Source organism: Copadichromis virginalis, linkage group LG7, assembly GCF_057382275.1.
Source record: "Copadichromis virginalis isolate Kocher_CV1m ecotype Utaka linkage group LG7, C_Virginalis_male_GT1.1, whole genome shotgun sequence".
In the NCBI taxonomy this organism is placed as follows: Eukaryota; Metazoa; Chordata; class Actinopteri; order Cichliformes; family Cichlidae; genus Copadichromis; species Copadichromis virginalis.
Window position 1 is genome coordinate 70,413,711 of NC_140624.1, and position 25,511 is coordinate 70,439,221.

Below are 25,511 nucleotides of genomic sequence, written 5' to 3' on the forward strand. Positions count from 1 at the left end.
AAGCCAATTATTTTGTGAAAGCGTCCGGCTCTGAAGCCATTTATCGACGTTTGCTGACAGCGTGGTGACGGCAGAGCTCAGGTGGAGCGGCAGGCTGCAGCATGGAACCAGAGGAACACTTATTATTAAATGAACCAATTATTACTGTCTGCAAAAGTAAAGCCACACCTACTTCCTGCTTCCAGTAGAGAGCCTCAGATTAAAGGCGGTTCCTGTCCAAAACAACACAACAAAGTTAGGAGGCAGACTGGGAGCTTTGAAAGTTTGGGTCCAGAGGTCAGTTCATGGTCTCCAATGAGCTGAGGCGAAGCTTAGCAGGAAGCTGCCTGTGAGGACTCACTGCTGCCTCTGCTGGGCATCAGAGGACCTGCAGGTTTTGATGTTTAATTGTTGGTTTTCACTTGTTTTTGGCGAGATGTAGTAAAAGAAAACTCAGTCAGACAGAGACCAGTCGGTGATTCTCTGGAAACCTCCGGTCGCTGGAGAAAACCGTGTCACCAGATCAGTGGCTGCTGTTGCTGGCTGTCACCAGATGAAATCAGTCACAAAGATGGTGTTGCACCACCGTAAACGGTTGTGTTTTTACACTGCAACCAAAACATTTCCGAAGGTGCAGTTCTTATTGTGAAGGCAACTGTAATTCTCTTCATTTTGGGGTGAGTCGATCTTCTGTTCTTCGACTGCAGCTAGCTCAGAATGCTGCTGCACGTCTTTTGACTGACACTCATAGATGCGAGCACATCACCCAGTTTTATATTCACTTCATTGGCTGCCCGTGCATTTTAGGATCATTTTAAGCTGCTTTTATTTGTTTTTAAATGTCTGTCCAATGCTGCCCCTCTGTACCTCTCTGAGCTCTTCATCCACACATACCCTCCCGGCCCCTCAGGTGGGCAGACCAGCTCCTCCTGAGCGTGCCCAGGACTAATTGTGAGCTCAGAGGGGATCGGGCGTTTGCTGTGCAACACTGTGGCAGCACCAAAACTGTGGAATGAGTTGCCTTTACATGTTAGACAGGACCTTCCTTATCTGTTTTTAAATCACGTCTTAAAAAATATTTATTTACCTTGGCTTTCAGCACAGCAGGACTTGTTGATGTCTCTTAATATGTTTCTTATTAATTACATTATTTTTAATTTTAAGATATTCTATATGGAATTTAAACTGTTTTCTCTTTCTTCTATATTTGTAGCACCCCTAACCCTTATAAATAAAGATGCTATGCTATACTTCGAGCAGACAAGCCAGCATCTTCTATACAGATACGGGCAACAGGCTTTCAGTGCAGCATGGTCAACCTCTCTGTGACAGGTTCCACCCACTGACACCAGCTACCACCCACCAGCTGGTTGGTGAATGCACATATTTCCATGGGAGACCGGCCCGTGTGACCTTTCTGTTCTCTAATCCTCCTCCGTGAAGCTCTTTGAGCTGCACGTGTGAAACAGAAATAATTCAGTCATCCTATGAAAATATGACCTGTGAGCAGGTAAGCAAGTGTTTTACTTACAGTGATGAAATCCTGACGAGGTGAGAAAAGAGGAAAGGAAAAAGGAAAGAGTTCAAGTGTTTAGAGGATGAATCAGAATAGCGGCGTGCTCACTATCTCCGCCTATAAGTCCTACTGCACGCGCTCCAGCTAATGCACCAGACTCTATTCAAGCATCGCTGTGTGTGTAACAAACACTGATGGCTTTAATCCAGCAGCTACTGATCACTAAATGACACCTTCTGCGTCAGAGCACCGCACAGGAGCACTAGGTCTGAAGCGGACCTTCTTTAGCACGAGCCCGGGCTCCTGAGCGAGCAGCCGGCGCTGGGTGGCCACGTTCCCCACGGCACAGCTCTTCAGCCACTCCTTCTCCAGAGGATCCAGAGAAACCCTGTGGAACAGAGACTGGGGGAGGAAGGGGAGGGAGAGGAAAGGAGAGGAAGGTGACCTCCATCTGTATTTAAACTATAACCGAACACCAATGAAGAAGCGACGAAGCCCAGGCTGTCTCCGCCCCCTGACATTTGGAACTGTTGAGCGAGGTGAACGTGTTTTCTTCCAAACTTTCAGTTTGATGCTAAAAACTGATTTTGTAACATTTCCTCTAGTGTCTTGATTTTCTGTCATAAACTGGCGTCCTCGTTGTCCTCTAGCCAAGGCGGGGGCTGCTGGGCGGCGGGCGAGCGGGGATCCTGACGCCATTAGTGGTGTTTATTGGCCAGCAGGGTGCTGCGAAGCACCACCCAGGCCTTTAATCAGAGGCCTGCCGGGCTGTCCTCACTGTTTACCTGATAGCTCCGTGTTAATTACACAGCCTGGGCGGGCACAGAGGGAGGCCGTCCTTCAGCTTGATGGCACGCCGTGGCGGCGAGCAACACGGCTAACGGCTCGCAGTCGACCCTGATGCAGCAGGAAGAAAACACGTCCAGCTCAGTGCACGTTTAAAACTTGTTTCCAGCACAGAGACGTGTTTTCAGTCAGCTGCAGAGGAAACCTGCCCTCAGCTTGGCGTAGGCGTCCGAAGGGCTGAGACTCAGAAACCAACCGAGAGCTGTACACTCATGGACACCAGATAGTAGTTTAGTCTGGTTTGGTCTGATTTGGAGCTCGTGTTGGACTGACGAGAGGCTGGACTTTACCTCGGTCAGTAAAGTATAACTGGTGTCGCAGCAGACGCTGGTTAATCCAAGCCGGAGCCTGAACAAACTGAAGCCACAAACATCGATCAGACTCCGCGATCTGGACACGAATCAATAACGAAACTGTCGCTCTGCAAACTTACAGCCCAGTAACAGGCGGACAGTTCCTGCTGGGTCCAGTCAGACAGCAGCAGGAGGCCATCACAGCCAATGAGCAGCCAGCGCTGTGTCATTATGGGACATCACCATGGGAACGGCATTGGGGGGAGGGTCTGTTTCAGCTCTTTCACACACACACACACACACACACACACACACACACACACACACACACACACACACACACACAGCGAAGGCTCTTTGTGTCTCACCATGACGGAGGACGTTGTGACGCTCCTCGTGTCGTCCTCCTCGCTCTGCCAAACAACAACACAAACTCATCAACATTCACAGAAAACTTTTAGCTCTGACATCCCCGTCAGACAGAATCTTTACACCGAGTTCTCAGCACAAAATATTTCTACTGCTTTGACATACAGCGCTCCCTCGTTTATCGCGGGAGTTACGTTCTAAAAATAACTAGCGACAGGTGAAATCCACGAAGTAGCCAACTTTATTTTTTACAATTATTATAGATGTTTTAAGGCTGTGAAACCCCTCACCACACACTTTATGCACTTTCCCACACAGGCATGAACATTTTCACACTCTTCTCTCTTGTTTAAACGCTCTCAAAGTTTAAACCTTCGTAGAAAAATAAGTCCAGTGTTATCAAATGAAACCAAAGATCAAATCAGCTGCCAAAGAATTCAACAGTAACGAATCATTAACGAATCAATGGTGCGGAAGTAGACAAAGCAAGAAGAATGAGATTAGTAAAGTTTGACTTATCTGACTGTTTTGTTTCCTTAATGCACCTTATAATCCAAAAAATATGGTAACTTCTGCCTTTAGCACAGACCTTCCCAAAGTGTGGGGCCCGCCCCCAAGGGGGGGCACAGAGCCATTGCAAGGGGGGGGGGGGGGGTAAGAAAAGGGGAAAAATAAAAAACAACGCTTGGACACTGCTAGCACGGCGCCCACACAAACGCAAAGCAGGAGATGAAGCATCGCTGAATATGTTTCCAAACCAACTTCATTCTAAGCCAAAGAAAATATGGTGAAGCAAATCTGCCCTTTGGCTTCACCTGCACAGGTGCTGAGGCAGGTCTCCCTGCAGGTCTTCCCTGCGTCGGGAGCAGCGCTGGGCTGTTTAAATCACGGACAAACAGGATCCCACAGTTGTTTATATTTTTAACCACAGAGAGGCATTTTTGAAAAATGTATTGACAGCAATGTTGAACATTATTACACAGGAAAAAACAACTACATGTAAAATAATCACACCGTGAGCCTCTGCCTTTGTAATGGAGGGACAGTAACTGCGTGTAAACCTGCAGACAGTCAGATTAACAGTATTTCGTCTCTATCATTCTGCGATTCATCTCCTGTAAACAATAACGTGGCCACAGCGTGGCGTGAAAAAGGCACATAGCTTTGACGCTGCGTGACCAACTCTGCATTCCTCGTCCACACGGAAACGCAAAAAAAGGAGTTTTAAAAGTCTCAGTTTTCGGTGATTCGAAACGCCGTTTACGTGGACGAAACAGCTGCGTGTTCAAAATCACCCGTGTACGCAGCGTAAAAGAGTTAGTGGTTTATTTATTACTACCTGCAGTTTACTTGTATTTGCTTAACTGTTTGCTAAATGTTTGAGGTGTAAAATAAACCGCAATGGAGCAAAATATGGGCGTGTGTGGGTGGAGGACGTGTGCGTGCGCGCATTTTTCTTATAAAACAAAGGCAGCAAAAAAAGTTTTAGCATGTCCAGAAGTCCAACTGTTTGTGCGATGGTTAGCATCTTCCTACCGCAGGAGCCTCTGACGGTGCAAAGCGTTTCGTCGACAGTGTTGTGTTTGCTTGGGAGAAAACTTACAAACATGCAGTGCAGCACTTCAGAGTCACACTGTAGAGATGAAAGATTTACGTAAACTTGACAAGCTGAACGCATTCTGTACTGCACAGGAGACACGGCGCGAGATTGATTGACAATGGGCTAGGCCACAAAAGGTGAACCGCGTTATAGCGAGGGACCACTGTATTTTAAAAGTTTATAACATTATTAATTGTTCTGAAACATCCTTCAGAGCGTTTGGCGGCGTGTGAGCACAAACCCGATCAGTGAAATCTGAGCGATGCTGTAGGACGACGGGTGACTCCACGCCAGATTTTGGTTTTTCTTGGAAAAGTATCCAGTTTTTTCTTCACATTTGTTTTTACATGTTTCTGAATGTCATGAAATATTAGAGTTTTTTTATTTTTAGATTACCGTATTTTCACGACCATAAGGCGCACTGTGCTAAAAGGCGCAGTCTCAGTTATGTGTGCCATTACTGTATTTAACACACACATAAGGCGCACTGGACCATAGGGCGCATACAAGTACCGTATGCGTATTTAAAAATAAAGCAGGAGCAAAACAAAGTTTGGTACTCACATTTTTATCATCAATCAAACCCATGGAAGTCCTCATCCTCTGTGTCTGAATTGAACAGCTGCACTAAATCTCCATCAAACATGCCAGGTTCACCGTCTTCACTGTCAGAGTCACTTTCCGTGCTGTGCGGCTCCTCGGAAATGATGCCGGCTTTTGCGAAAGCTCGAACAACAGTGCCAGCAGACATGTTAGCCCAAGCATCTACAATCCATTGGCAAATTGTGGCGTAACTCGCCCGGCGCTGCCTTCCACTCTTAGTGAAACTGTGGTCTCCACCGGTCATCCATCGCTCCCAGGCCGCTCGCAGCCTTACTTTGAACGGGCGGTTCACACCGATGTCCAGCGGTTGGAGTTCCTTTGTCAGGCCTCCCAGAATGACAGCAAGCTCACAGTTCATTTGCTTCACTTGTTTTTTCACATCGGCTGTGAGATGGGCACGCATAGAGTCACAGATCAACAGCGATGGTGATGCGTGGAAAAAAACCACCTGGTCTCCTTACATACACCTCCCTCAGCCACTCTTTCATCATTTCCTCATCCATCCAGCCCTTTTCATGTCCCTTAATGATGATTTCTGCTGGAAACTTCTCTTTAGGCAAAGTCTTTCGCTTTAAAATCACCATAGGCGGCAGTTTCTGTCCATTAGCATGGCAGCCAAGCACAACAGTAAAAGAAGACTTTTCAAACCCCGTTGTGCGTATCGCTACCGTGCTGGTCCCCTTCTTCTCCACAGTGTGACTCACCGGGATGTCAAAAGTGAGCAGGACCTCGTCCATGTTTGTGATGTGGCTGGGCTGGATGTGTTTGTCGGCGATGTGTTTGCTGCAGTAGGAGCGGAAGATGGCCAGCTTTTCCTTATAATCCGCTGGAAGTTGCTGCGCTACCGTAGTCCCGGTCCGGATGGAAAAATGGCACCGTTTCATAAAACGAAAGCACCAAGACGGACCTCCTTGGAAATGTTCAATGTTCATCTCTTCAGCTAGTGAAACTGCTTTTAGCCGAATGGTGACCGTCGAAACGCTTCTCCCGCTCGCTCTTTGCTCGATGATCCACCGCTCGAGTCTTTCCTCTAACTCGGGCCACCTCGCCTTATGTCCGCGGAAACTCAGCTGCGTTTTCTTGACCTGTCGGAGCTTGTTTTCCAGCTTCCTCCATTTGCGAACCATCGATTCGTTAATCTTAAATTCTCTCGCGGCTGCTCGATTTCCATGTTCCTCCGCGTAGCTGATGGCCTTCAGTTTAAACTGTGCTTCGTAAGCGTGTCTCTTTGCCATTTTCAGGGTTGTTAAAACAACGATGTCCTGCATAATGCACATACCTGTTCTTTTATACAGGTATGTGCGATTGTCCCGGTATATACGATCAACGCCCACACTTCACCCTTGGCCGGGCCAGCGGGTGCGGAAACCCCTGGCTGAGAAGCAGGAAGGCTCACAGCTGGCTCTGGGTGCTGTGGCTGCAGGTCCGAGAACTGAACAGGATGGTAGACCGGCGACTGGGAAACAGGGGGCGACTGGACTGACTGGACAGGGGACTGAGCTACAGGAGGTGACTGGAGGACAGGAGGGGACTGAGCTACAGGAGGTGACTGGAGGACAGGAGGGGACTGAGCTACAGGAGGTGACTGGAGGACAGGAGGAGACTGGACAGCAGGTGAGGGAACTGACTGGAGGGAAAGCTGAACAGCAGGTGAGGGAACTGACTGGAGTGGAGATGCTAAGGGAGGAACAGAGGCAGGCGTGGCTGCTGGCTGAGCTACAGATTGAGCTAGTGACGGAGATAAAATTATGGCTTGGGCTCGTAAGGCTGGTGCCTGGGCAGGGGACAGTTCAGCTAATCTAACTAGGGATAGTGCGAGGGCGTGAAAGGCTGGGTCAGGAGGTGGATGAAGTGGTGAAGTAGCAGGTGGACCGGTTAGCTCCTCCAAGCCTCCAGGGAGGTCAAGCTGGGTTCTGGTTGCCCTCAACCTGGGCGCTGGGACGGGCACGGAAGGTGGCTGGACACCAGTCACCCCCACCTGAGAAACAGAAGCGGGTGTGGAGGTAGACCGGGTCGCAGCTGCCCTCCTCCTGGGAGCTGGCACTGGTGTGGGCGTAGACTGGGCCCCTGTGCTGGTGGGAAATGGCTGAATACTGGGTGTGGAAATAGTGACGGTGTGTGTGTTACTGGCAGGTTTATTGGAGATTGTTCTGATTTCTCTGCCACCACTATTTACAGTCTTTGGAGGAGCAGAGCAGAATAAATCTTCCCAGTCCACAGAATCCTCCAGGAGGGAAACATCCCATGAATGAGAGATGGGTTTATTGTGCGTTTTAAGTGAATAATCAGATGGTGAGTGCGAAAAACAGTCACTGGAGCTCACCATCGGGAGTGGCTGAAAGTAGTCCGTTCTATGGCGGCGTGTGCGCCGCTTTCTCTGGGAAGCGGAAGCGGCCGGGGAAAACAGCAGAGCCTCTGGCGCGGTAGCCTCCGTTGAGCCGAGGTGGGAGGCGTAGCCGTTGTGCCGCGGCGATGGTGGAGGTCCGGCGGATGAGGCGGCGGGTGTGGGAGCGAGGAGCGGAGTGGCGAGAGAGGGAGTGGCCGAAGCGCGGCGTGGAACGTCCACTCTCCACGGCAAATGCTCCGGTACAGGTGAGGCAGCAGGTGGGGGAACGCGGCGTCTCCGAGGCCCGCCCAGAGCCAAGCGAGTGCCCTCGAAGACGTGCTCTCGCTCCGCGAAGAGCCGCTGTCTCTCCTTGAGCTTTTCCGCCCACAAGGAGAGCGCTACCTCCTGCCGCTCGTAGAGGTCCGAGTCCGCTGGGTTCCAAACGTGTCTTCGTGGCACGGGTCGTGTCATTCTGTCAGCGGTTGGGTGGAGGCGAGGAAGAAGGAACCCAAACGCAGGACTCGCAGGTAGGTGACGATTTATTATAAGGAGTGGATGAACAGAACAAAGGGAGAAAATGGCTGGCTGGACGACTGACTGAAGCACTGACTGACTAACTGAACATACAGACGGAGAGACAACATCACAATAACATCAATGACACGACATTGGACTGGTTGAACTGAGGGACATAAATACACAGGCTGAGTGATGAGAGATTAGAACCTGGTGAGTACACAGCTGAACATAATGAACTAATGATAAACGGGAAGAGGACGGAACATAATGCACATGGACCAAGGCTAACACAATAAAACAGGAAGTGGAACAGGCAGAAGATAAACAGTGAACGTGAACTGAAAATACTGGGTCACCGACCCAGGAACCCTGACATAAGTGCGCCTTATGGTCGTGAAAATACGGTAAAATATTACTTTTTTTTTCAAATATTACATAACTCTCCTAAATTAGTTTACTTTTCAAAAAAAAATGCAGCCACATTTTTTCCTGACGCTGAATGATTTTTGATTGGTGTTTGTTTCCTGAGTGGAAGCAGAGTGGACCTGCAGCCTGCGTTCACAGGACATGCATTCATAATTATCTCTGGGATCATTTGTGATGTGTTTGCTGTGTGAACATCATGTAAGGCTCCAGCAGACTGACAGTGATGCTCCCTGAAGGAGCGCTAAAGGCTAATATCTAACGAATCCATTAAATCCCTAAAAAGACGGTTACAGCTCTCAAAGGCTCGATAAAACACACTTCAGAGGACTCTGAGAGGATGAGGCAGCTTTCATCTCTCAACCTGACATATTTATTTACAGTCTGTGGTGAGCTTGGCAGATTGGAGGGGTCTCCTCTCGGCGTGTTAACGAGCGCCGTTCGTTTATTCTTTCATTTCTTCCCTGAATAAATCCCTTTCATGTTCGCTGTTTCAGTCATTGTGTCGCTCGCAGTCCTCTTCACTTCTCCAGTCGCTCTTTGTGTCATCGGGAGAAAATAAAAGTACAGTTGACTCCCCAGACTCCACCGATAACGCTTGCTGTTAGGATAGAAACCGAGTCGAGGAGTAAAAACCCGTCAAGCCTACATCCATTATGTCAAACCTCTGGAAACGTAGCTACACTGATGTCTGCAGCTGTCGGCGAGTGTAAGGGTTTCGTCCAGACACAAGCGTTCGTAAAGTTTATTCTTGCAGCACATGTGCAGCATACAGCTGACACTGTTTGATGTTTTCAGGTAAAGACTAAAGGTGTTCCAGACTGACTGTATTCGAATGATTGCGGGAAGAATTGTTGAAGACTGGTATTTAGACTAGTTTTAGACTGGTTTAGACTGGTGTTGGACTAGTTCTAGACTGGTGTTGGACTAGTTCTAGACTGGTATTGGACTAGTTTTAGACTGGTATTTAGACTAGTTTTAGACTGGTTTAGACTGGTGTTGGACTAGTTCTAGACTGGTGTTGGACTAGTTCTAGACTGGTATTGGACTAGTTCTAGACTGGTATTTAGACTAGTTTTAGACTGGTTTAGACTGGTGTTGGACTAGTTCTAGACTGGTGTTGGACTAGTTCTAGACTGGTATTGGACTAGTTTTAGACTGGTATTGGACTAGTTCTAGACTGGTATTGGACTAGTTTTAGACTGGTTTAGACTGGTGTTGGACTAGTTCTAGACTGGTGTTGGACTAGTTCTAGACTGGTATTGGACTAGTTTTAGACTGGTATTGAACTAGTTCTAGACTGGTATTTAGACTAGTTTTAGACTGGTTTAGACTGGTGTTGGACTAGTTCTAGACTGGTATTTAGACTGGTATTGGACTAGTTTTAGACTGGTGTTGGACTAGTTTTAGACTGGTATTGGACTAGTTTTAGACTGGTATTGGACTAGTACTAGACTGGTATTTAGACTAGTTTTAGACTGGTTTAGACTGGTGTTGGACTAGTTCTAGACTGGTATTTAGACTGGTGTTGGACAAGTTTTAGACTGGTATTTAGACTGGTATTGGACTAGTTCTAGACTGGTATTGGACTAGTTTTAGACTGGTATTGGACTAGTTCTAGACTGGTATTTAGACTAGTTTTAGACTGGTTTAGACTGGTGTTGGACTAGTTCTAGACTGGTATTGGACTAGTTTTAGACTGGTTTAGACTGGTGTTGGACTAGTTCTAGACTGGTGTTGGACTAGTTCAAGACTGGTATTGGACTAGTTTTAGACTGGTATTGGACTAGTTCTAGACTGGTATTGGACTAGTTTTAGACTGGTTTAGACTGGTGTTGGACTAGTTCTAGACTGGTGTTGGACTAGTTCTAGACTGGTATTGGACTAGTTTTAGACTGGTATTGAACTAGTTCTAGACTGGTATTTAGACTAGTTTTAGACTGGTATTGGACTAGTTCTAGACTGGTATTTAGACTAGTTTTAGACTGGTTTAGACTGGTGTTGGACTAGTTCTAGACTGGTATTTAGACTGGTGTTGGACAAGTTCTAGACTGGTATTTAGACTGGTATTGGACTAGTTCTAGACTGGTATTGGACTAGTTCTAGACTGGTATTTAGACTAGTTTTAGACTTGTTTAGACTGGTGTTGGACTAGTTCTAGACTGGTGTTGGACTAGTTTTAGACTGGTATTTAGACTGGTGTTGGACTAGTTCTAGACTGGTATTGGACTAGTTCTAGACTGGTATTTAGACCCACTTTAGACTGGTATTGGCCTTTGTTTGGACAGTGTCCAGTTTCAGGACTTCTTGTTCATTGAAGACAGTTCTTCAGACGCCTCTCTGACAGTGAGGGTTAGAATCTGAGATGAACGTCTGCATGTTCTTCTGAGAAAACTGCTCCACATTCACTGAAAACACAGAGGCACAAAGGATTATGGGTAATAATGGAAAAAACAGCCCTCTGAGCTCTGCAGGATGACGTCCTATGATGGACATTCACTGTGTGGAACAGAGTGCTGGTTTGTTGGTAAGGAGGAGCGTGAATCCCTGGAGAGGAGGAGGACGCTCTTCATCTTCCTCATTAGTGGTCCAACTCACACTCACAGAGGAGTCTCAGTAAGCGACTGTGGGACAAGCAGAAGCTGTTTCAGGTATTTTCATGTAGTTTAAAGTCATTATATCTGCAGTCAGTCAAGGTTTGAATTGATCAGGATAAAATAACCGTACATAAAATAATGAAACAGTGTGAACTACTTCCACCCGGCCTCAAACAGTTTTGGTGCATGGGGGTGGGGGGGTGGGGGTGCATCGTGTGCACAGAGCAGCTTCCCTGTGGTATCAGGGTTGGATGTGATGAAGTGAGGTGAGATGACAGATTCTCAAACTACGTGTAATTAAAACATGGAAACATCTGCGCAGAATTACATAGTGCCTCTGCAAAGGCTGGAGACACTCGTGCCGTCATCCTGTCAAGACAAAAAAACATTCCCCAGGAATCTGGAGAGTGACCTTTCCCCCCTCCCTCATCATCCTCACCCTCTGCTGCTCCCGTCCTGAAGCCCTCTCCTCCACAAGAAGCAACAAGATAATTAAATCAAGTCATTCGGTGTCGAGGAGACATGAATAAGGGCCCGTTAGCTAGCAGTTAGCATAACAAAAGCCTTCCTCAGCCACTTCCACTGCTCCGTCTATTCAGGCTGTCAAAACACGGCCGCCTGGCTTTTCCTTCTCCTCCTTCTCCTCCTCAGATCCCCTGACAACGACCAAGGAGGGAGGAAAGCCTCCCACTTCTCATCACTATTCAGGAGCGGCCTCTTTGTATGCCAATCGCCCGTCCTAATTGGTGGCGTTTACAAGCCGCTCAATCAAACCACAGAGCAGTGAAGTCCTGCAGAGTGGGCAACGGCTTAAAAAAGGAGAGGAGGAGGAGGAGGTGAAGGCTGAGGAGTCCCAGTCTCAAAGGCCGCTCAGAGAAATGATCTCAGAACTGTTTGAGCATCTAAAGACACAGAGCTTAAAGTCACTGTTACATAAAAAAGGAAAGGAAGAAAGAAAAGGCTGCAGAGATAAAAAAGATAGGAAATATGAATTTATACACGGAAAATAAAAATGACAGACGAACCAGGAAAAGAAGTTTGCTATTGAAACATTATCCATTAAAAAAAAGAAAGAAAAAAGAAAGAAAAACTACAGAGTGGATCAAAATAAAAGTTTTATACTAAATATGTTTTATATAGAAAACAAGCTTTTATCAAGTCTGTCAAAAACCATGAGCTAACCCTCAGAGGCGCTACGGCTGCATCAGGACGTCCAGCTTGGTTTGAGCTCTTTCTCCTGGCTAATGTTAGCCACCGCTAGTTCCCCCCTCTGTGATAATACAGACCAATAACATAACGTGAATATACTGTTGTTATGTCATCCACCACCGAGTGTTTATTGTAATAAGGTTATTAAAGACCATTTTTTTATCATTAAAGGATAAACGTGAACTCAAACGCACAAATTACTGATAAAAGCTGACTTATCTCAGTCTTTGTGATCCATAATGAGGGTAAAACTGCAATGCAACCAAGTAGTGGGCAGTCAGCTCCTGCAGCCATCAATGATTTATTATGAGGAGGAGGCAGGACGCCGTGGGGGCGGGGCTTCCCCTATAATTATACGGCGAGCCCCGCAGCCATGGCTCGGCGACTCCGTCTGGAAATGAAAAGCGCCTAAACAGTCCAGCGAGACGGATAGAAGCGCATTAACAACTCTGATGAAGTGCCGTCCACTGACGCAGAACTGAGCTTGATTACTTAAAGTGCTCCTGACTCCTTAATCCCACTCTGTGTGAAGCTGCTTAAACTCGAGGTGTTCGTTTCAGGAGGGTCTTCAGCCTCACTCACGCTTTATGTTACCTGTTAAATCCAGGTGTGCGTGAGGAAGCTGCATCGAATGTTCGAACCGCAGCGCTGCTTCGGTGATGAACATCCTTCCGACAGCTCAGGGACAAACTGGATTATTGAGGTTTTGTTACATGTGACTTGGTGTGGGCGGGGCTTAATTACACCTGGGCTCAATGTGGCTTTACGTGTTTGCAACTTTTCATGTTCATATCTGAGCAGTATCTCCAGAAGTCTACTGACTGATTTGTACGTGACGACTAAAATCAGTCTGTCGAGTTCACTGACTCCACATCTGTGGTTTCCCGTCTATCCTGTCATTGTTTTACGCATCTTATTCAGGTAATCAGCTTTGTGCGTTACAGAGGAGCTCCGGTTCGTCCTTTTTTCCGTGTCAGAGCTTCTCCTCTGTGACGGGTTTGGCTCGTGTTAACCGTCAGGTTCGTCTTCATCTTTAACTGCAGGTATTCACATCAGAGAGCGTGGGGAGAGCAGCGCTGTCTCCATCACCGTTTGTCTTAGTGTTGATCACAGACTCCCCTCAGACTCATCGCAACAACAAAAAGACATCATAAGGTTTTGTGTGCATGCGAGGGGAAAACTGAGTTTTAACCTTAGTGCAGTGCATGCTGGGAAGCTGGAGATCTAAAGACCCGTGAGGGTTATGTTGCTGTGATACATTTATATTATGATTGTTGTTGCAATAAATTTATTGTACAATTTTTATTGCTTTCAATTTACTTTTTAAACTTTCATTTAATATTAATCTGATTATTCTGTACGTGTTCAGAGAAACTAGGAGCACTTGGCTCCTCTACAATGTCAGGTTTTCTATTCTTCACCAAAACAGAGTTTGATAAGAAAATGTATTCTTCTGTTTAATGAGCATAACATTAAACAAAGTGTTTCTCTTTTTAAGAATAAAATAAGTCTATATTATAAAATGATATTCTATTGTAATTCTATAAGATGCCAGAAATTGTTTAGCTGTTATTTTTCAATTAGGAACCGGAGGAAACCTGTTTGGCACCTGTGTAGAATCAATCACATATATGGTATGAATATAAAACATATATACAGGGAGTGCAGAATTATTAGGCAAATGAGTATTTTGTCCACATCATCCTCTTCATGCATGTTGTCTTACTCCAAGCTGTATAGGCTCGAAAGCCTACTACCAATTAAGCATATTAGGTGATGTGCATCTCTGTAATGAGAAGGGGTGTGGTCTAATGACATCAACACCCTATATCAGGTGTGCATAATTATTAGGCAACGTCCTTTCCTTTGGCAAAATGGGTCAGAAGAAGGACTTGACAGGCTCAGAAAAGTCAAAAATAGTGAGATATCTTGCAGAGGGATGCAGCAGTCTCAAAATTGCAAAGCTTCTGAAGCGTGATCATCGAACAATCAAGCGTTTCATTCAAAATAGTCAACAGGGTCGCAAGAAGCGTGTGGAAAAACCAAGGCGCAAAATAACTGCCCATGAACTGAGAAAAGTCAAGCGTGCAGCTGCCAAGATGCCACTTGCCACCAGTTTGGCCATATTTCAGAGCTGCAACATCACTGGAGTGCCCAAAAGCACAAGGTGTGCAATACTCAGAGACATGGCCAAGGTAAGAAAGGCTGAAAGACGACCACCACTGAACAAGACACACAAGCTGAAACGTCAAGACTGGGCCAAGAAATATCTCAAGACTGGTTTTTCTAAGGTTTTATGGACTGATGAAATGAGAGTGAGTCTTGATGGGCCAGATGGATGGGCCCGTGGCTGGATTGGTAAAGGGCAGAGAGCTCCAGTCCCACTCAGACGCCAGCAAGGTGGAGGTGGAGTACTGGTTTGGGCTGGTATCATCAAAGATGAGCTTGTGGGGCCTTTTCGGGTTGAGGATGGAGTCAAGCTCAACTCCCAGTCCTACTGCCAGTTTCTGGAAGACACCTTCTTCAAGCAGTGGTACAGGAAGAAGTCTGCATCCTTCAAGAAAAACATGATTGTCATGCAGGACAATGCTCCATCACACGCGTCCAAGTACTCCACAGCGTGGCTGGCAAGAAAGGGTATAAAAGAAGAAAAACTAATGACATGGCCTCCTTGTTCACCTGATCTGAACCCCATTGAGAACCTGTGGTCCATCATCAAATGTGAGATTTACAAGGAGGGAAAACAGTACACCTCTCTGAACAGTGTCTGGGAGGCTGTGGTTGCTGCTGCACGCAATGTTGATGGTGAACAGATCAAAACACTGACAGAATCCATGGATGGCAGGCTTTTGAGTGTCCTTGCAAAGAAAGGTGGCTATATTGGTCGCTGATTTGTTTTTGTTTTTGAATGTCAGAAATGTATATTTGTGAATGTGGAGATGTTATATTGGTGTCACTGGTAAAAATAAATAATTGAAATGGGTATATATTTGTTTTTTGTTAAGTTGCCTAATAATTCTGCACAGTAATAGTCACCTGCACACACAGATATCCCCCTAAAATAGCTAAAACTAAAAACAAACTAAAAACTACTTCCAAAAACATTCAGCTTTGATATTAATGAGTTTTTTGGGTTCATTGAGAACATGGTTGTTGTTCAATAATAACATTATTCCTCAAAAATACAACTTGCCTAATAATTCTGCACTCCCTGTATATATATATATATATACAGTACATATACACAGTCGGGGGTAAGTACCAATAAACTGAACTCAGTTCTGCTCAGAGTATATGTTACAGTTACATGCACAGTTAGAAAATATGAAACAAGCCAACATTTTGTCACTATATAATGAACTATGTAACAAACATTCCTAGTCTGTCCCATTTCACCTCCGTGCAGTTACCTCCATGAACAGTTGTAGTCCTTTCACTGAGTGCACTGCTGCCAGCTCCTACATAACTCCCAGTGTCCCACTACAAAAATGAGTAACTGGGCTGTGTGGTGGTCATCACGGCTCAAACTCCAGAGCACAAAGTCAATAAACTGTCCACTTAGTTTTTCAGCTGAAGAACCAGATTTCCTGTAGTAGCCTCAGTCCGTCCTGTTCTCCTGAATCATGCTTCTTTTTCTCTCAGCATCTTCGAGTGGCAGAGTCCACCAGACACTCTGTTGCACTTTGCTAAACTTCCTGTTTACTCGTGTAATGGTGATTTTCAGGGACGATTGAAGGCTGGGTGGCACCTGTGGGCCGTACCCAGGTCTGGTATAAACCCTGGATCCAGCTTCTGGCCACTGCAGAAGTGCCTTGAACCTGTATTTTTTGTAATAACCACCAGGGGGGCGAGAATTAGATTTTGGTCATGTTATGTGTTTCAGAAAGAAGCATTATTTGTGGGGTCATAGTCACAACCAATGACTGTAGAAAACATTGGCTGTCTCCCAATCCAGGCTCTGCAGCTTTAAAGGCCGCATTTTAAGGCCGATTACGTCACAGCGACGCGACGAGGGCTGTCCCAATTCAAAGGCTGCTCGAAATGCAGCCCTCAAATGCGTCCTTCATTTCCCTGAATTTTAAGGATGTGGCAGTGTAGACTTCGTGGCCCAACATATCCCAGAATGCATAGCGGGGCAGTGGGTGTGGATAATTTTGCCGAAAAAAACGGCGGATGAGGGGCGGCCGAAGAGTGAACTTTAAGTACTGAATATGATGTCACTTATTTATGTGCAAATGTTTAATAACGAAGAACATGAAAACATTACTGTTGGCCACGTGTCAGCAAAGTTATGTGACATTAGTGACGTTTGTACTAACTTGGTTTTAAAGCCTTTACTTTAAAATATACGCCGTCCAATAGCTGAGCTTAATCTCACAGAGAATGATCAAAGCTCATGTAGAAACAAACAAATGAACAAAAGATTTTCTCCTTCATCTCTGTCAAACACAGCTGTATGACACGTTTCCAGCTGTTAGTATCATGGTTGCTAGGCAACCTGGGCAGCGCGACGGAGGCTAGACCGCCCATTTCACAAGCCTCGCACTTCCGGCCTTCACGGTCTTTGAGTGGGTTAGGGTACTTTATTTAGAAACAACAGTAACATTCAAGGCTCCATCATTAATCCGAATATGTAATATCCTCGGTTGAGCATTATAGCAAGAAAGGAAAAAAAAAAAAGAAGAAGAAACAAACAAAAACAATAAAAACAATAAACACAAAGCCAAAAGAGTAGAACTTTCACGTCTGATTTTCGCGCATTGCATGCCGGGAACTCGTTGCAAAAAAATCCAAGTACCTGCATCAGATGCAAGCATTTGCAGCACCGCAAAACGTTCATTCTCCGGTTCCAATACCTTCTTGCTTTTTCTTTGTCCCCTAAAAAAGGTATGTACAAAACGAAGGAGAACAATGCCGGTCCGTACAAAGACAGACTCGACGAAAAGACAAAGAAAAGATACGTGGAAAAAATCAAAGGAGTGAAAGGGTCAGACCCTCACGAGCACACAGAGGGACAAAATACGTTAGTGTGCTGCCCAACGTCACCACGCTCATATTTATAATTATACGGTTCTTGGAGTGAGTGCATACACTCATGAAGTTTAGTAACTTCAGGTCACTGCAACAAGCACAGGTACAGTTTACCGACGGATGGGTGCAGGACCTTGAAATGCACCGTGTAGAAAGTAAAGACCATCGTACGTATCATAAGTTTACCAGTCTCACAAATCGTCTTCATAAATACACATTCGTTAACCGTTTATTAATAGGACCTTTGAGATCAACGGTAATTAATTAGTAGTGGAAATAATTTCTGGTAGCATCACAGAAATGTAGCAGTGACAATAATACTGTATGCTGTAATCGTACTGGGCAATTAGTGATACAAAACAACTGTTTTATCCCGAGGCGTAACATGTCGACGTTTTGTCACGTCCCGCGGCGTTCCTGAGGAACGCGAAAGGAGACCTTCGGCGTTCTTATGGTACGCGGCGGGTTATTGCTGGAATCCAGTGCAATGACGCTCCCGCGGTAGTAGACGTTCCAGCCCTGTATTCCAGCCCTAAACCTAACCTTATCCCTAGCCCTGACCATAACCTTATTCCTGACCTTATCCAGGACTTTAATGATGTTAAATAGCGTGTTTCTAAGCGATTTGAAGAAAAAGAGCGAACATGTGTAGGTTCAGTCCAGACGGTTCTCATATTTCCTCTTTTTCCGAGGTCGTCATTTAGGAACGTGGTGGGTAGCCGAAAACGTAATATGGTGACGATTTGTCACCTAGCGTAAAATGTTACGCTTTGGGAGTGAGAACGGGTTGGAATAAAAGTATATGTTTTTGTCAATGTACCATAATAACAGAAGCGAAACGCAATATTGTGTCAGGACAATTCACTATTTATGCACAATAAACACAATAAATAAAGGAGCATAGCGCGACAATTTCTGTTCAGCGCCAGACTTGCTTGTAACCTATATCACCAATTATGTTATGAAAATGACGCATTAACTACAACAGCAGACTGACCTTCGTGTAAATGCTTGGAGCAGACTAACCTGTGAGCTGGAGGGTTCTGGGACGTTATATTTGGTCTTTGAATGGCTGCGATCCAGTCGCCTCTTTGTTACTTCGGAAACACGGCTCGAACAATTTCTCTTCAACGACGTAATCCGATAACAACCGATCTCTTTACCCGTCGGCTTCCCGTGGCTGTCATGCGACCGGCTATTGCAGTTAATAATACAACAGCTTCTTGCCATTTTTGTGTTTCTTTTTATCGCTGTGTAACTGATTTCAATTGAAAGCCTGCGTGAGCTAGTACCGCTTGCCACGAGTTCCCAGAATTCTTTGCGGTTTTACCCCTGAATGACGTCACATTTTCAATCTCTATTAGAGTAACAGGTGTGTAGCAAGAATTCCTATAGCACAAACTGGGAAATTTTTAAATTTGAGACAAGTAAAATGTTGAGACAGTATGGGGCAAAAATAGCTAAGTCAAGGGCAGCAGAAGAAGAAAATCTAATTGTTCAAATTTCCGCAATATATCAACTCCCACCAGACGAGGTCTCGGAGGAGGATAGATTACATCTTAGGTCCTTTCAATCTAAACTGGATGAGATTTACCGCCAGAAAGCTGAAGGAGCTTTCGTTCGTTCAAGAAAAAGGTGGATAGAGGAGGGAGAGCAGAATTCTGCTTATTTTTTCCGCTTAGAAAAACATAGATCTAAAACCAATACTATTCATAAATTGAATATAAATGGTACGGTCAGTGATGATGCAAAAATTATCTCTCAATTTTGTTGTAATTTCTACTCAAAGTTGTATGAATCCAATTATAACGCAAAGGTCGCTACCCAATTTATTGACTCTGTAAACAATGTTGAAATGATTAAAAGTGCTGATAGGCTTTTTTGTGACAGTCCAATTCCTGAAAAAGAGATATTGACATCTATTGAATTTCTTAAAAACAACAAATCTCCGGGCACAGATGGGCTGGTGGCTGAATTCTATAAATCATTTTCTTGTCAGCTTGCACCCTTTTTGTTGCAGGTTTATAATGAAAGTATTGAAAGGGGCACTCTTCCTCCCAGCCTTACTCAGGGACTTATTACTTTAATTCCCAAACCTAAGAAGGACCTACTTTTTATAGACAACTGGAGACCAACAAGCCTCCTAAATAATGATTATAAAATATTAGCTCTATTGCTAGCTAGAAGAATTAAATATATTTTGGATGATATTGTAGACGAGACACAGTCTGGTTTTATGACAAACAGGCACATCTCCAATAATATTAGACTCGTCTTGGATATTCTGGACTACTCAGCATTAATATCTGATGACTCATTTATCCTTCTCCTGGACTTCTATAAAGCCTTTGACTCAATTGAGCATGAATTTATATTTCTTACACTTCAGAAATTTGGTTTTGATGATATCTTCTGCAGAGCTATCAAAACTCTGTATTCCAATGCTAATAGTTCTATTAGAATGAAAAATGGCACCACTTCTTGTTTTAGTCTTAATCGAGGTGTAGGCCAAGGTTGCCCGATTAGCCCTTATCTTTTTTTACTTTGCACCCAAATTCTTGCCTCTCATATTTCGAATAGCCCTGTGAAGGGTATAAACATAGCAGACAGAGAGATTGTCATCAGTCAATTGGCAGATGATACCACAATTTTTCTTAAAAATGCCAGCCAAGTGCCAATTGCTTTACGTGTAATAGAGGATTTCTCAAAAGGGTCTGGATTGGTCCTAAACTTAAATAAATGTCAGTTATTACCTGTCAAAGAGTGTAATGTTCAGAGTATTTGTAATATAACAGTTAAAAATGAAGCAACATATTTAGGTCTGATTATCTGCAAAGATACAAAAGACAGAATTTTACTAAATTTTCCCCCAATTATTAAAAAATCTCAAGCCAAATTAAATCAATGGTTGCAGAGAGATTTAAGCTTAAGAGGAAGGGTATTGCTCTCAAAAGCAGAAGGTCTGTGTCGACTGACTTATGCAGCAATTTCTCTGCATGTGGACGGCAAAACTTGTAAGGATATCGACCGAATGCTCTTCAACTTCCTTTGGAAAAACCGGACACATTACATCAGAAAAAGTGTATTGATGAATGACTATGAACACGGTGGTCTCAATGTTTTGGATTTTACTACTCTAAACAATACATTTAAGATTAATTGGGCTAAACATTTTCTTAAAAATCCGGTATCCATTTGGAATTTTATTCCTCACTACATTTTCTCTAAGTTTGGTGGTCTAAGTTTTATCTTAGGTTGTGATTATAATATAGATAAGCTTCCAGAAAACCTTTCGATGTTTCACAAACAAGTTCTATTAGCTTGGTCCCTTATATATAAACACAACTTTACACCCCATACGTGTCCAATTTGGAATAATAGGAACGTAGTGTATGAAAATAAATCATTATTTTTTTCTAGGTGGGTTGAGAAACGGATTGTTTTAGTGAATCAGCTGTTTAATCCTAATGGGCAGCTCATGTCTTATTCAGAATTCTTAAACACCTATAAATTTCCAGCCACACCCAAAGAATATGCCATATTATTTGATGCAATACCTACGGGTATTATAATGCTTTTTAAAGGTGTTCAACCTTGCATATCATTGTTTCTCTCCCCAACCCTTTAGATTCACACATAGGAAGAATCTGTCTAACAAACCACAGTAAAAGTAATAAGAATATTCGTGCTTTGTTCCAGACAGAATCTCTAACTATCCCACATGTGGTCTCTTATTGGAATTTCTTTGTCAGTGACATTAACTGGAAAAGAGTATGGACAATTCCTAACAAGTATCTGGTAACGAATAAAGTGAAGGAAGTCTCATTTAAAATATTGCATAAATTTTATCCTGCTAATCATTACATGACGAAGTTCAAAAGGGACATAAATGTGAGCTGTGGATTTTGTGGAAGCCATCCTGAGACTGCAGCACCTCTTCTGGATCTGTTCATACGCTAGAACATTTTGGAAAGACTTCAGTAGATTCATTGCTGGACATCTCTACAAAGACTTTACTGTGAAATGGGAAAATGTTGTATTTTGTTTCTTTTGAAGGCAAAAAAAAAGAAGATGTTTACTTTATAATAAACTTATTAGTTATCTTAGCTAAATTTTATTTTCACAAATGCAAATACAGTAACAAAAAACCTAATTTTAAACATTACTATAATGATGTTTTATGTTACATAAAATTGATTAGTGGATCACTTAACAAAAAGGCTATGAAAACTATTACTATTTGTAGTAATTACAAATTATTTGAATGTTTGTAATTCTTTGTATTACACCCCCTGGCATATGTTAATTTTGTTCTGATTGTATACATGTTCTGTATACTGTTTCTTAATTAAGTTTAATATTTTGAAAAAAACAAAAAAACCCCAAAAAAACAGGTGTGTAGCATTGCTAGCTAGCTAGCAACAAGCCTCCAACACAGTGCGTATGCTAGCGGCTAATCTAGCAAACGAATTAACAACAGAGCGATTTTAGAACTATAAGATGATAAGCTGTGTGTCTTTTTTATAACAGTGACATGGTTGTTTTTACCTTAATTAAACGAGTCGTCAGTCGCGGTAAACCAGCAAAAAACTGGAGCAGCCGGGCTACGTAAAAAGTGTAGGGGGGCGTGTTTACGGTCACGTCCAGCGGGTGTGTGGGCGGGAGCGTTACACAGTTGCTCCACCTAAAGTCATTACTGCGCAGACTCTGGCTCCAAAAATGCAAGATGGCAGCCTCCACAAGCGGGATATTTTGGCTTCATTTTTGCACAATAGGAGGAGGCGGGGTGGCATCGTCCATGTTTTCTACAGTCATTGGTCACAACCAGGAGGTACCACCTGGTTTCAAAACACCAAGGTGGCAGCGCTGAAAACACTCATCTGGAGGCGTAAAAGTGGGCGGTCTCGCTGCAGCTACGTCCGTCTTTTTCAATCCGGTTGTTCAGTCTGACGTCACTAGCCGTGTCTGGGTCTAAACTCCGCTGCAGGTCCATATATCAAACGATCACTGTGGCATTACTGAGAGTTGGAAAAACAATCTAAAGTCTTTCATCTTTAATAAAATGATCAGCGTTCTGCTCTACCAGGTGTAACAATTGAGTTTAACATCCAGGCATCCATGAAAATGGAATTTATGACATTTAACGGAGTTAGAAGTTAGCAGGGAGTTAGCTCGCTAGCTTCTATCTAAATACAATATAGCATGTCCTGACTGCGGGGTTTTGGAAACAAATTAAAATGTACAGCTCTGCTATCACTTCCAACATAAATGAAGACAGAAAACGAAACAGCAGTGCCGTTTGTAGGGTTACTGAAGTTTGGCTAGCTGGTATATAATGATGTGCTACGTGACCGCTAGCGACACAGCTATGCTAGCATAATATGAACAAGCTAACTTTTTTTCCACTCGATAAAAGTTAACGTGAGTGTTCTCGGTGGTCAGGAACAAATGTAATCGCATGGCAGGATGCTGTAAAAGGACCAAACTTCAGCCAGGAGAACAACTGAGATAATCCATCCACAATACGAGGTTAGTCATTCATATACTGCTGCATGGGCTGGGCTGTAGTTACATCCTAAGGTTTTAAAAACTGAGCTTAAATAAATGATTAGCGGTAATAAAAGCCGAGGGAGGTCAACAGGGATCACTGACTGTTTTAGGAGCTTTTTGAGATCAAATATAAGAAAATACAAAACATTAAACATGTTAACAACACAAAAGCCATATTAAACGCAGACTACTTTAGACCCGGAAGTAGGATTCGTCGCGTCATCACTGAACAACCGGATAGGGTCTGTCCCAAAAGGCCTTCCTGTTCTTTTCTCAATAAAGTCCTTGACATACTAGTTTTTCCTTATTAAAGAATGCCTAACATATGGCACCAGCTTAATAGAAAATGTAATTCCACTTGTCAAAACATGCATTTGTTGCATAAAGTAATGGCAAAAAACACAAAATTTTTATTCATGGTTTAACAGCATATAGTGTGAATTTCAGTTCTTCCTTTAGAAATGTCTGCATACAAGAAGAAAGCGTATCCAAAGCACAGAGAGGCAGAAAAGAGCCAGCTTTTATTTTTACACAGCTCTGATGTCGATGTGAGCGGAACGCACACACTTCACGTAACGTTCACTCATTTAATCCCCGATCCAAACTCGGTCTCACGGACGTATCGGGCCTGGAGCACAAGCTAAAGAACAGCGAACAGTATGTTTATGGAAACTTTCTGTGGGTGGGAGGGTTCTCCTGGAGCTCCTTCAGGGCCCGTTCCTGCTCCAAAGCGCTGCTGTGGGCTCGGATGATGCTGTTTGTGGGTCTCCTGTAATTTGGCGCTAACCTGTGAGCGCGCTGAGCTCTGCTTCCTGTGATGAAATATCTTGCACACATTAACATATTAATTGAGAATTTCCAGCCGCCGTGTTGTTCCGATGGATGGATTCAAAGCAGGCTCCGAGTCAGAGGAGGAATTTAATGAGAGCGATAACGACTGCGGCGTTTTGGAGAAAAAGCTCTCATCTCACCCCGGGAACCCCCACCTTATGTAATCTGCCCTCTCATTCAGCGCTGCCGCAGTGTGATTGTTCGAGAAATGAAAAAGCCATTTTGGAGCGGGCGGCGCCGTCTGTTGTGTCGCGTGGCCCTCGTTGTCAGAGCCTCGCAGGGGTCATCGGAGGTCAAGAGAATTATGATTACGCCGTAGCTTCATTCGGCGGGGGGGATGTGGAGCCTGCCGCCAGCGTGATGATACCTCTGCAGAGGGCGGGAGTCCGTTCAGTCCACTAGGTTCATCACGACAAGATGGGGTCAGCTTTTCCTCGCCGGCGTCCGAATGTAAGAGCGAGAGGCTGAACGAGAGGGCGCAAACACGTGTGATTACTCAGATCTAAAAGGTGGGACGGCAAAGGTGAAACAGATTTGATCGCATTAAAAATCCTGAATGAAAACGTAGACAGAGCCTCGCTCAGGCTGAGCTCACCTGACTTCACCTGAGCACTTCCTGTTTCTCCTCATTCAACCTCATCCTTTAGTTTAAGGTCAACGAACTTCACAACACTCATTAATAAATGATAAACCCAATTAAGGGTAATTAAACACAATAGTTTCTATCAGTGCGTTACACTTTATTACCACCGTGATAAACGTGGAGGGGAGAAGTGGGCGGGTCTTCCTGTTTCACTCACGGTTTAGTTTTGGTTCTGTTGACATCACAGTCTGGGTACAATGTGACGAGAACCTCAGCCACACACCAGACTCCATTCAAAAATTCAAACATTTACTGCAGTGTTGTCTGACTCTTACTGAAGGTTTGTTCTGAACAAACAGTGACCATGTGATGTCACCTAGGGCGTACCTGCACTCTGAACCGCTGACATCACTTTAGCTGCAGCTCCATCGTTACAGGAAGAAGCTGCACTTTGGCCCAAACGTGTTAACATGCAGACCCTCCCCTCTGTCCTCATCGTGGAACAAACTGCACTGTAAGAAGCTAGCTCTCTGGTTGTGGACACTATGGGCTGGATTTGCAGGCATCCTGGATATGCATATGGATGTTATACCTGATGTGTACCTGCCCACAGAGCTCAGCGTTTCTGTGCTCAGTCCATGATGGACAAACAAATAAGTTAATCATGGAAGCGTGATTCTTCTTTATGCCACAGAAATCACCTCGGTCCGAAGCAACACACGTTGCTGTGAACTATTTACAGCAAATATTTCCTATTTCTTTGTGCTTTTATTTTGGCGTTCCGTGATCGGAGCGAGGAGTGATGTCACATAATGTGAGTTTCTGTGTGCACAGACCCAGATTTGTGTAACAGTTCATTATTGTCAGACTCACACCAGCAGAGCTGGTACAGGCAGAGGCGGGACCAAGTCATTGTTTTGCAAGTCTCAAGTAAGTCTCAAGTCTTTATCCTCAAGTCACAAGTCAAGTCTCAAGTAATGTCAGGCAAGTCAGAGTCGAGTCTCAAGTCACTGGTGTAAAAGTCCGAGTAAAGTCACAAGTCTGAAACTTTGAATTTCAAGTCCTTTCGAGTCTTTAAAAAAAAAAAAACGAAAAAAAGCATGTTGCAGTTATGCTAAATGTAAATATTAGACCATGTAATTTTTAAATCTGTGTTTTTCTCAACACATGACAAAATAGTGAACTTAGAAAATATACACAAATTGTGAAATTGCACCTCTTTAAAATGCAGCTCAA

General features: G+C 44.2%; 1 protein-coding gene across 2 annotated transcripts in view; it reads right to left on the bottom strand.

Annotated features, from left to right (window-relative positions):
* Positions 1 to 25,511, bottom strand: part of LOC146706796 (uncharacterized) — a 378,960-nt gene that overhangs the window by 333,828 nt on the left and 19,621 nt on the right. The window contains exons 5-6 of one of the 2 annotated variants that reach the window (XM_085465048.1): positions 3,003 to 3,047; positions 1,775 to 1,897 (exon numbers count right to left, since the gene is read on the bottom strand). In XM_085465048.1, coding sequence (XP_085321174.1) covers positions 1,775 to 1,897; positions 3,003 to 3,047 — 168 coding nt within the window. Of the gene's footprint in view, positions 1 to 1,774; positions 1,898 to 3,002; positions 3,048 to 5,167; positions 9,437 to 25,511 lie in introns of those variants that run through there. The other variant, XR_014921636.1, reaches the window with a different exon arrangement.